The 12,459-nt window shown below is 33.7% G+C and overlaps 2 protein-coding genes across 2 annotated transcripts; one reads left to right on the top strand and one right to left on the bottom strand.

Moving 5' to 3' along the window:
* The first annotated feature begins 4,720 nt into the window (after window positions 1-4,720).
* On the top strand, window positions 4,721-7,617 carry LOC104095986 (uncharacterized). The gene is made up of 3 exons (XM_009602253.4): window positions 4,721-6,001; window positions 6,160-6,954; window positions 7,420-7,617. Exons 1-3 carry the CDS (start codon window positions 4,990-4,992, stop codon window positions 7,533-7,535), a joined length of 1,923 nt encoding a protein of 640 aa, XP_009600548.1. The 5' UTR covers window positions 4,721-4,989; the 3' UTR covers window positions 7,536-7,617.
* Window positions 7,618-9,180: 1,563 nt separating this feature from the next.
* LOC104095987 (uncharacterized) lies at window positions 9,181-12,366 on the bottom strand. The gene is made up of 4 exons (XM_009602254.4): window positions 12,210-12,366; window positions 11,906-12,006; window positions 11,313-11,587; window positions 9,181-10,365 (listed from the first exon to the last, which is right to left on the bottom strand). Exons 1-4 carry the CDS (start codon window positions 12,237-12,239, stop codon window positions 9,569-9,571), a joined length of 1,203 nt encoding a protein of 400 aa, XP_009600549.1. The 5' UTR covers window positions 12,240-12,366; the 3' UTR covers window positions 9,181-9,568.
* Window positions 12,367-12,459: the final 93 nt, after the last annotated feature.

The raw sequence follows: 12,459 nt of genomic DNA, 5'->3' as shown, positions 1-12,459 counted from the left end.
GATGCAGACGGATTCAAATCAAAGTGCAACTAATTTGATGATAATAAAAAAATTTTCAAAAAGTTTGAACAAGATGCTACATGTGGAGATAAATTACAATCACAAATATTTAAAACTCATGTTGCTGCATCTTTATAGAAATAAAAACTCCTTTTAACCCATGTTTGGGCCACTTTTATGCAATGCTAGTTTTATCTCATGCTTATTTTTAATGCATGAGCTTCCTTTAACCAATATCAGTTTTAACCCATATTTATTCTTAATGTGTGGGATCCTTTTAACCTATTCTTGGGCTTCTTTTAACCAATATCAAATTTTTTCAACATATACCTATTTTTAATTATGGCAAGTGATCCACTCCTAATCCATACTCAATAATGAGTGAAAGAGGTCATTGAAAAAATAATACCCAACTATGAGTCAGGGTCAATTTCCTCAATGAGCTAACAATGGGTGTTAGAGTGTATACTTGATGCGTGAAAACGAAACAACTTAAATACACTTCTAAACTTGTGGTTTTGCAAATTACTTCTATAAATTATACTATCAATACTCAATTAGAGAAATAAAACTAGAAATTGACTAATTATTTTTGGTTATTTTCAAACAGGTAAAAAGCTTAGGGATGTAACCTCCGCCTAGATGTTCGCTTAATGAGTTAATTATATTAATACTTGTTTTATTGATTGGAGTGTATTATAACTCTCAACTCTAAGTTACTCACTCAATACCTCTCGGTCATAGAGTGATTTTGCCCAATTTGGCTTTCTCAAGCCCAAATGGGTATCAAGCTAAATAGTTGATATGAGCTCAAGTCGGATTTTTCTTATCTCTAGTTTAAACCCTTTAACTAGGCTAGTCAAATTCTTAACAAGCCCAATTTCTTGTTAGCAAAGCTTTCCTAGACTAGGTCCCTCTTTCTCAAGTAAAGACCAAGTCAAAAAGGCATGAATCAATGTTTGCAACCATTAATTCTAAAAATTAATTATGAACAAGGCTAAATAACAAACACCCAATCATAAACAAGCATTAAATTAAATATCCATAAGGTTTACACACTAGGGTTGGGTCACAACCCTAGTAAGTGTCTAGTTACTCATAGTAAAAAATGAAGAAAACAAAGAAGAAATACTAATTAAACCAATAATATAAAATTAAAATGATAAACTATGATATTTTTGTCCCAAAATGATTATAAATTTTCTAAAATGGTAAACTACAACGGTTACAGCTGAGAAAACTTCAAAACTTGATATAAAAATGTGATTTTCGTCTATTTATAGTGGCTCAAAATTCGCTGACAAAATGCCCCTCGGGAGGTTCTGCGGCCGAAAAATTTCATGTGCAGTCTGCAAATTGCTTGAGTCTGCAGGGGGATGGATTTTGCAGCCGCACAATTTTATCTAGGGCTACAATTCAGCTTCTACTGCACAATTCATGTGCAGCCCGCACTTCAGGCAAGGCTTCAGTCTTGGTCATTTTGCACACTGTCTTAACTTTTTAAATTCTTGTAAGTGCGACCATGTTCTACGTTCGCACATATTGTGTGCGGTCCGCACTTCTGCTTCAATTACTTCTGGGCTTCTACATCAGATTTGCGGTCGCAAAGAGAATTATGCTGTCCGCACTTGCTTCTGCAACTGCAGAAATACTTCTGTGGACCGCACTTCTGGTCCGATGCGCCCCTTCTTGCCTTGTGAGTCGGAAAACTCTTTTTTTAGTTGGATTTTATCATTTGAACCCACATCTCCAACATTCCTGCAATTTGCATACTTTCATTAGTTTTAGGAACATAAATCAACACTTTCGGACTAAAACAAAAGTAAAAAGGTATTAATAAGTGGTCAAAATCCACACTTATGAGCAAGCAACGGTGATGAAAATTATGTGAAGGAAGTGGATCAAGTTATGTTTACAAAATTCAAGCCAATGAGAGAATTGTTAGGATTTTGTCTTGAATTTTTAATCTATTATGACTCTCTTTCTTGAATGAAGGGAAAAAGACTCCTAAAATGAATAAATATCCTTCATATGCCTTATCCTTTTCTTGACGGAAAAGTCTCGGTCATCTATAAATTGAGGATACCTGCTTCTCACAATAACAACACAACCTCCACAATATAGCCTTTTAGAGAAGTTTGTTTAGGATGAGAATTTATTCTCTCAATATTTTTTTGGCATTAGTAGATTGATGTATGTCACTTGACCAAACCATTTTAAATAATAGTCTCTTTTGATATGTTTGTTTTATGCCTTATTTATCGACATCAAAGTTGTATTTATTGGCTTCGGCGTGAACCATGTTATTTTGATCCAAACACATGTGATAATGGTTCGAGTCGTAGAAGCAGTCACTAATACTTGCATTAGGTTGGACTGTCTGCATCACACCCTTTGGAGTGCAGTCTTTTTTCGAATTATGTATGAATACGGGATACTTTGTGCACTGGTGGCCTTTTTTTAAAGATATCAAAGCACACATTTACGTCTATAAAAAAGGTGTGTTCCAATGCCGAGTCAATTCTAGTCTTCTTTCATGATAGGTATTTAGTTCAGTATTTTAAAGATTGTAGATCAAAATTTGCTAAAATGATCTAAGAAGTGAAATTGAGTTATTAGACAAGTGAGTATCAAAATGTGCAAAAGAAAATCAAACAGAACTTACGCACCACTATAAAGAAAACTCATGAAAACAAACACATTTGAAGTTAAAAGCACCTATAATTCACGCCTAATTATTATCATTCATATATTGGAGATGAAGAAAGTCTAATTTATGGTTCCCAAGGAAACAGATGTCCTCCTCCGAACTATGTGTTACTACCAAATCATCATGATAAAATGGCACGAGTGATACTGGTTTAGTAGGCAAACCCTAATTGTTTATACAAATTAATATAACCAAGATTGCTTAATTACCAGCTTTTTGTTCTAATTCATCTATTCATATTAGCAGCCGCATTTTCTTGAGACATTCCCCCTTTGTACTTGATTCCTTTTGTTATTTGGGAATCAAGTGTTCAAATTAAATGTAGAGGGACCACAGTCTCACTACGGATATAAAGGAATTCATATTCCTCAAAATTATGTCGATTAGAATATCTTTAAAAGATTTATAATCGTTGGAAGTTTCCCACAACTTTAAAGGTCTGTTGCCATTAGAATATTATATAAAATACAGTCAAACTTATATATAATATTTTTATTTGTTTCGATATTTTTTTGGCTACTACAATGAAGTATTGTTATGTAGAATATATATTATAACATAACATGAACATTAGTTCTAAAAAAAACTTGACCGTTATATATATGTGTGTGCGTGATATATATAAAAAATATATAAATTATATATATTTTTACGGCAATCGAATATAAATAGTTTTAGCCAGCTAAAAGTGATTGTTGCCTTTTTTTTTTTTTTTTTTTGTCCATAATATGACAATGCTCAGAAAAAAGAAGCTGGTAAAACAAAGATTTTTTTGATAGAACAAGAACTGTGACAGTTCCTCTAGTGTTTGTAAATAAAGCTTTTTGAACAAACATCTCAACACCTGTTTTTCCTAGAAAAATTTTGGATTGTAATATTAATATTTTTTTTATCACAACTCAGGGGTTAATTCATACCCCCTGAAAGCAATGCTCTTGTTTTAACTGAGTTGGTAATATATATATATATATATATATATATATATATATATATATATATATATATATATTATAATCATCCAGTTAACCAAAAAAAATTATCACGTGGAATTGTGAAAGTTGGGTATACTTTTATCTTTTCTTAAATGGGTCATGAATTTATTTCCTCATTCTCGACAAGAATTTTACTGCAACTATCAAATGATACTTGAAGACAGTGACAAGAATCTTTTATCAGAGTATAAATTCAGCAAATAGCAAAATATATGAACCAAATTGTAATGGACAAGATTCACAACATTAGAAACCCATTTCCTGCCACAATGATGCAGCTTACTGTTTTCTTGTTTTATATTTTATGTGAATATAGAAGATTCACTTTCAAGCTTTGCACGTATCCCCATTTTTTACACATAAGACAAAAAAACTTTTAACATACCTAACAGGAAAAAGGTAAATAAAAACACACACACACAGAGCTAAAATATTGAAAATTATGTACGAGCCAACTTTGTTAACGGCAGCACGATGCACTTCAAATGGAAAAAGACTTTTGTTCAATTATTATCCGCCAATTCAAAAATAATTGCTACTGTATGAAACGCTTATGCTGAGTAACGAAAACTGAAATAAAATGAATTAAGCAAAAACCAATAGTCTGTTATAATTTGATTGATTAAGGCTGAATTCACTTGAAATGAAACTTTAATTTGACGGGGTATATTAAGTTAGAAATACTTTAGTTATATGCACGATACAAAGAAATTTTCAACAATCAATACAATTTAACCGATTATTACTCATCTAGGATATCATATTAGGATATATATATATATATATATATATATATATATATATGAGGAATTATTGACTGTTATAAGCTAGCACAATTCGATAGTATAAAAGATCAATATATGGTCAATGTACAATATTTATAGTCTTAAAATTGAAACCAAAAACTAAAAAGAAGAAGAGCAGCACATGCAATCTGAAACCTTAATACTTACAAGTTAGGTAGCAACAATAATAACAATAATTATTATCTCAGTTACAAACAAGTCATCAATATAAATCCTCACTTTTTCATAGCTCTACTCATTATAATAAAATAAAAGTAAAGATACTACTACAAGTTACTGCTTTATTAAAATAAAATCTTCTCATGCTCCGGCTGAATGTTTCCATTTCCAAGCCACAACTTAGATAACTATCCTATTAATTAAGCTACTTATCCTTTATTTGTACCAACTTGCATAGTTCTATACGTAAAACCCTGAACCACAACACTCGCACACACAGTAAAAAACACTAGAGTGCTGAAAGTTCTCTCTTCTTGCTTCCATGAATTCTCTCAAGAAAAAAGATAAAGTGCCAAACACCAATATGCCTAGTGTAAATGAGAAATGCTGCTATAACCCTAGAGGTTGTTTCTTTTGCATTATTAAGGAACCAAACTCACCAATCAGGAGCAATGGAATCAAGAACTACTTAAAAAACATGTCTTTGGTTGAAGATCAAGAACTTGTGCTAGTATTAAGTGGTCTTTGGACCATGGCAATGTCACAACCTAATGACAAAGAGCTTCCATCCCTCGGTATCTTTGAATGCATGGGAAGCCTAATCAACAAAGGTATCACATACAAATCTTGGCTTCACCAAAATCAGAACATTTATATTCCATATTATGCAGCTCATATTATTGGTTCTTATACTATGAACAATGTTGAGTTTGCTATTAAAGCAGTGGATTCAGGTGTCCTAAAACCATTATTAGAGCTTTTGAGAGGGAATATGACTTGGGTTGAACAAAGGGTAGCTGTTAGAGCAATTGGTCATTTAGCAAGCTATGAAAAAACTTTCAAAGATGTGGCAATTTATGAGGAAGAAATTGTTAAGTTGGCCATGAATTTAGCTTCCACATGTCTTGAAGTTGTGTACAAAGAGTTTGTTGGAGTGAAGGATTTAAGTAAGAGGTTAAAATATCATTGTGATTTGTTGACTAGAGGAGTTGGAGGTCTTGAAATGGAAAATAGGAAAGCTGAGGAATGGGCTAGTCAGCTTCAATGTTGGAATTTGCATCTTCTCAATTGCTTTGCAATTAAAGAGAGGTGCTTAAATCTCATTTGTGAGAAAAACTTTCTCAAGGACTTGAGTGAAATGTGGGGTGGATTGGCTAATGATACTTCACCAGGAGGGGTTGGATTAATTAGAATTTTGTGTTATAACAAAGATGGAAGAAGATATATAGCAGAATCAAAGGATGTAATCAAGAATCTTTGTAATCTTTCAAGATCTTCAGATGACTGGCAATATATAGGAATTGATTGCCTATTACTGCTTCTCGCGGATTCAGGTACTGTTAAACCACCTCATCTAAATGCTTAAATTGTTAAAGAGAGCAAGCTTTTCACTATTTAGTTATATTATGTTCAACATGCCACCGCCTCATCTAAACGCTTAAGCTATTAGAGAAAGTGCGCTTCTAATTTTAGTTATATTATGCCTCAACAGGTACAAGGTACAAAGTTCTTGAACTCGCTTCCATGTGTCTTGTTGACTTGGTTGAACTTAAGACCCTTGGAGGGAAATCAAATGTTGGTAATACAATCACAAGAACTCTTCTTTCAGATTTCAAACAAAGAAAGGTAAAAATCAAGAATATTGGTGTTCAACAAATTCTTGAAGAAATATGGGATTTGAAGGTAGATAGGAAGAAAAGGGAGCAATATATGAGTGATGAGAAACTTGAAGAGAAAAGGGTAATGTTAAGTCTATTGAAGCAACAAGGAAACCATAGTTTTTGGTTAGGAAAGATTAAAGAAGCACAAATGAAATACAATGAGGCATTGGAGTTATGTCCATTAAGATTTAGAAAAGAAAGAGTTGTGCTTTATAGCAATAGAGCACAATGCAAATTGTTGTTAGGAGAGGTTGATGATGCTATAAGTGATGCAACAAAAGCTCTTTCTATTTCATCTCCAACTAATTCTCATTCCAAAAGTCTTTGGAGAAGATCACAAGCATATGATATGAAAGGATTGGCTAAAGAGAGTTTGATGGATTGTATTATGTTTGTTAGCTGCGGTTTTAAGATGGATTCAATGAAGAAAAATATGAGAATCCCTTATTATGCAGTTAGAATGATTAATAAGCAGATGGAGTCAACTTGGCTTTTTAAAAATGCTCAATTGAAGGCTTTTGTTGATCTCAGTGAAAAACCAAATCAACCACATGAAATAAGCCAAAAGGAGCAGAAAAATGGCAGAGTTACTGGAATTCTATTGCAAAGGAAGGGTTTCATGGAAGGTATTTTTCAAAATTTTATGTTGTGGGAAGTTATATAAATACCGTCACATATTTAAGTTATATACTATTAGTAGAGGTCAGCCCGGTGCATTAAGTTTTTTTTATGTGAGGTGTCGAAGAAAGAGCCGGACCACAAGGGTCTGTTGTACACAGCCTTACTATTATATACACTAATAGTGTAAAGGTTTTTTTACTCTATTAGTATACTTAACCTGCCCGTCGTTATTTTATTAGGTTACTTATTAATGTTTATCATAAAAATTTACCTATAATCATCTTATAAAATGACATGATTATATAAACATTTTTTTTCACCGTGGGAGAAGTCCAAATGTGTTTTAAAAATGTAACCATATTTGTAGCTTTTCAAATTTATTATGTATGTGAGTATGTGACTGACATTAAATTATTTCTGGTGAATTGATGGTACATGTGAACTCATTTTTCTATTTTTCTATTTTTCAGGGCTGTCCAGTATATCAGAAGAACCTCAGCTGGTTGGTAAGGGTGAAATAATTAGCAGGAGAAAGCTGGAAAGAACCAAAGGAAACAAGAAAGCTGTATTTGCTCAGTCAGTGTAGTGAAACTGGACATTAATTCCCTTGAATTGTTGTACCTATTGTTTAACTTGAACATCATATATATGATTAAAAATCTTTTCCACTCTTATTGTTTCTTTATATTTTTGGTCTTTATATTATACTCTACTTCAGAGGTTGATCGAGTGATTAATTATCCTGATACAGCTTATTGCAGTATCAACTAAACAAATTTAGCTTGTGTACTGGAAACTAATTGTTTTCTGTTTTGGCCATTCTGAAGATGTTGTGATCTGCAATGAGTGGGAAGGACCACATATCCACATTGTATATCAGTACTTGAATTAAGGAATTTCAGCTAATTAAAATGAAAACAAATGCATCATTATTATAACTAACTTTTTTTTGCAGTAGTCCAAACAATCCACTATCTCAATGATCTTGTCTTTTTCTACGTACTTTCCATTGGTAAACAGTATTTTTCTTATTGATTTAACTTTTATACACTGATGGTTTGTAGAAATGTTTTTACAATATTAGGTTATTTAAAATATAACTGAAGGAATCCGTCTATAATAAGTGGAATTAGTAATTTTAAAATTTTCTACTGTAATGAGTTACGTAAATTATATCGATAATGTAAGAAATTATTCACACAAGTGAATATATATATAAGTTAAATTATTCACACAAACCTACCTCGCGTTGCAACTTTCTTGAAAATTCATGGAAATTGAACGATTTCTGGAAGCCTATATCTATAACTCATGTACATGTAAATTTCAAGCTTAGCTTTTTCAAATTGAATATGGTAATGTCACCCACCTTTTCACCTTAATTCTCCGTCAAAAGTGGAGTTTAATTATTTGGACGTTAAGTTAGGCAGGTTTTCACCAAGAAGATAGTGGTATATATATATATATATATATATATATATATATATATATATATATATATATATATATATCAACATTGTAGACGCAACGTCTGACTTTTGTGCTCTTCCAAATTATTTAAATCCTTCTTTTTGAGTGTATGAATAATAATTGACATAATTTGTGGTAAAGATGCAATAAATTGTAATATTTAACTCGCAAACGAGTACTGGAATAAATAACATTACTTGGAAGAAATTGTGGTCCATTCTGGTCTCTCATTGTTTTGATAATGCTTACACCTGGCATTCCATATTTAATCAGTGACGACAAATTTAATACTAATTAATTTTGGTGTTGTTTGGTTTTTGAAGCCACCAATAGACGAGAAATTGTTTTATGCTAAGTCTCAAAAGACCAATTTCAAAAGAAGTTTTTTGAAAAAGAAAAATCGATCAATCATATGATAGGAGAAGCATTATTGCATCTGTTGGCATAAATTATTTATAACGATTAGCAAACGGAATTTAATTTTCCAGAGAATAGTTGTTTGATCTATCACAGTAATACACAAAAAGAAATAGAAAGGTTGACTTCATTTCTGTCTTACAAAGTATAAAATTTACGACAAGAAAAAGGAAAAAGAAACACTCCAGTAATTTGCAAGTGTATCATGATTCAAAACTAGTTCTTGACCAATTTAAAGTAAAACTAGGTAGTATTTTCTTGCAGTAGAAATTTTCCAATCTACCATTTGTCTTTCAAATAAACGAACATAAAACGTCGTGCTTCAACGAAAGTTCACAACAGACTGTCTCAAAGTATAAGTCGTGACTCTTAATTGGATAATGAAGCACAAAAAGAGCATCACAACAATCAGAAGTGCATAATTTCAAGTAAGACACATTCCTTCTCCTGCCTTATTCTGTAACTAAGGGAAAACATAACCAATCGTCGTGATCTGGCAAAGTTCAACTCTATCTGGAATCAGCAAGACAATTTCTTGACAGAATTCCTTTGTCAGCTATAAATGTTAAAGCTTTCAAAAGCATGAAAACTAAAAGGGGGTTTAGATACTCTCACCAAAATTAATGCCTTCATTTCTGTCTTGGCCTGAGCAATGGTAAATCAAACCTGCTTGTTTATCTATGTTTGAGAACTCAATATGCATCCATCATAATGATCTTTGTTCCACCTCCTTTAATCCTCTTCTTCTACTACTGGAATGTACCACGATGCTATGTGCTCCGAATTGCTCAGTCTGTAGTTCAGCAGAACCTCTTCATCACAAATTGCCCTAGTAGCCACAAAAACAAGTGTCCTCAGTACAGGGACATTTGGTTCATTATTGCTGGACTTCCACGGCTTAAACCTAAAGCTGCCTAATCTCCTGATGTCTGTTTCTTCACCGTTCCCAAATGAAACATTAGGTATATAGGGTCTCATGTCCTTCTCGAGGAGAGGAAAATCATAAGGGCATACCATTACATTAGGGACCATTCCTTTGGTTGGATGGTTGGCGAAATGAGCAAAGGCAAGAGGGTTTCTCCTTTCCAACACTTTGCGGTTACCTCCAACATGTGTTTCATCCAATGGCTTGCTGAGCATCCTCTCAACTCCGTCAGAACCTTGTGCATCAGCTTGCATAGTGTGCTTAGATTCGGCAAGACGAGTCCAATCCCAAATTTCACGAGATTCACCACCATTACCCCAGGGCTGTGCATTGATTGCAGTCCCATCATACCGTTTGATCAAATGTGGATTTTGGGCATCAATTCTAGGGTATCCAGGAATATAGCGGTAATACGCTGGAGAGTAAACTACTCCAGGATAAAATGCTACGACAGAACCGATATTGGCCTCACCATGTAAGAATAAACCTTTCCCAGCATCCTCATGAGGAATTTGAGACGGTTTGACCTCGAGAGTGTAGCCCATAAGATCCTTTAACCTCTGTGAAACCTCTGTGTGCTGCAATGCCTTGGTTTCGGGTACAGCTGTGCTGAAATTATTATTAGAAATCAAAATCCAGGGCGATGCAGCTATGAAGCCACTGCAAAGAACAGATTGAAATATAATTTATGCAAAACCACCATAGAGCCTCATGATCTGTGATTTTATGTTATTGCCTATGTTGCAAAGGCTTAAATTTTTACACCACTAGAACTGTCCACCAACTTCATTACAAATCATGTTTTATAATAAATGATTCGAAGGAAAATAATAATGACAATTCAATCCTCCCAAAATGAAATGAAACAGTTGAAGTGACATTCCAACTGGAATAATTACTCCATTCCTTTATCAATTTATGTTCAGTTCTCAGTAGCCGTATTCTAGGTGTTCTAAGCTGAGAGTTAGATTTGATCTACCTAGTCCATGTGGAGGTGTGCACAAAGTAGAGCATACTGAAAAGTTCCTGAAAAGATAAATGAAGAAGAAAAGTTTCACTTTTGAGGCATTAGCTCCTATTAACCAGTTCAGCTTTAAGCTTAGATATTCCTCCGTGTGTTTGTGAAAGGAGAGCTAATCCACTAGAAATTAAGAAATTCTAGAAGCTTGATCAACTTCTACATAATTTAGTAATATTCTATCGGAAATCTCAAGTGACTCAGTGATTACCGGCCACACGAGACAAAAGGCAGAAGTAACTTATTTCAGCTTCTACCTCAATAACAAAAATATTGTCAACGCTGGTTGAAGGCTAATGGTGTTTAATATAAGAATGAACCGGATAAAGTAGTAGCATTAACGATATTCCTAGATATATCCTGGAAATATACAGCCAAAGAATTTTAATGACAGCATGAAACAAGGTAAAGCAATGAGATAGAGCAGAAAAAGGAGATCAAATGGTTGCTGACATGCACACCAAAGTAGGGCTCAAGGCAACATCCAAACTTTTCATAACACGAATTGAGCTGAAAATGCAGGTGATTCCTACCAGTGTGGTTTTGTAATGGAGAATCCCCACCAACAGCAACCCCGAGCCCACTGCCACCAGGAGAGGAATTTGTTGCTGTAGGTGATGTGGCCTGATTGTCTTTAACCTTATGATCAGGGAGTAATATGTCATCCATATAACTGCAAAAGTTCGTAACTTGAGAATGCACATTCTCTTGGACCAGCTTCTGTTGATCGGCTAAGGACGCCTTATTAGCCATATCAATAATCTCCTCTGCATCAGCATCATCAGCATTCCTTCCTAAACGGTTGTAACTGAAAAGTAAAGTTTACAATGGCAACATGAAACAACAGTGGGTACAACTATGCAAAAAAGATACATTTAAATTCACCACCAAAGATTTCAAAACCGCAATTTTTAAAAATATTTAGTTACTTCAAGTATTTCAACACAATGATAAACCAAGAACCAATTCATGTCCAAACGCCTACTTAAAGGAAATGCTTATAAAACTATATAATTGCACTGAAATGACAAATATATAGCAACTAGCCAATTCAACTATTTTCAAATTGTACACCCCCCCCCCCCTCCCCTTTGCCTTTCACTTGCAATAAGTAAATAAATCTTACCTAGTATAAAGGAAGAGGAGATTTATGTCAGCTTCAAACTGAAGATGCCTTGCCTCTCTAGCTCTGGCGAATGTGGGGCTTTTAGCAAGAATTTTCACCGCCTGAATATTGTGTCCCACAGCAAAAAGAACTCAACTTTATTCAATTGATTGTGTCAATTCAATAAGCAACCCCACATTATAAATAACCTCAAGATGGTCATTGACAAAGAACGAGAGAGCAAAGAAATGAAGAAGAAACAATACAGAAGCAAAGTAGAAACATATTTTTTTTGGGGGGGGGGGGGGGGTTGGAGAGAGAGAACCTCCTGAAATTTGTGGAAGAGGAAAGCCATGGAGTGGTAGCTCGATCGTTGCCTCCTGATGTTCTTGACTGCTGCAGCCCAGCTTTGAGGCTTCGTATTTTAGAAAAGATCAAGGTCCAATTCCAAAAATGGTCCCTTATGTTTTGACTAGATCCAAAATAGTCTGTCAAATATATTTGAACGACTATTTGTCCCCTTCAAATTTTTTAAAAATTGTGATTGTTAGATTTAACGAAAATTATAAAAAATA

This window comes from Nicotiana tomentosiformis, chromosome 4 (genome assembly GCF_000390325.3).
Source record: "Nicotiana tomentosiformis chromosome 4, ASM39032v3, whole genome shotgun sequence".
Lineage (NCBI taxonomy): Eukaryota > Viridiplantae > Streptophyta > Magnoliopsida > Solanales > Solanaceae > Nicotiana > Nicotiana tomentosiformis.
This window is presented reverse-complemented; position numbering and strand designations above follow the sequence as displayed.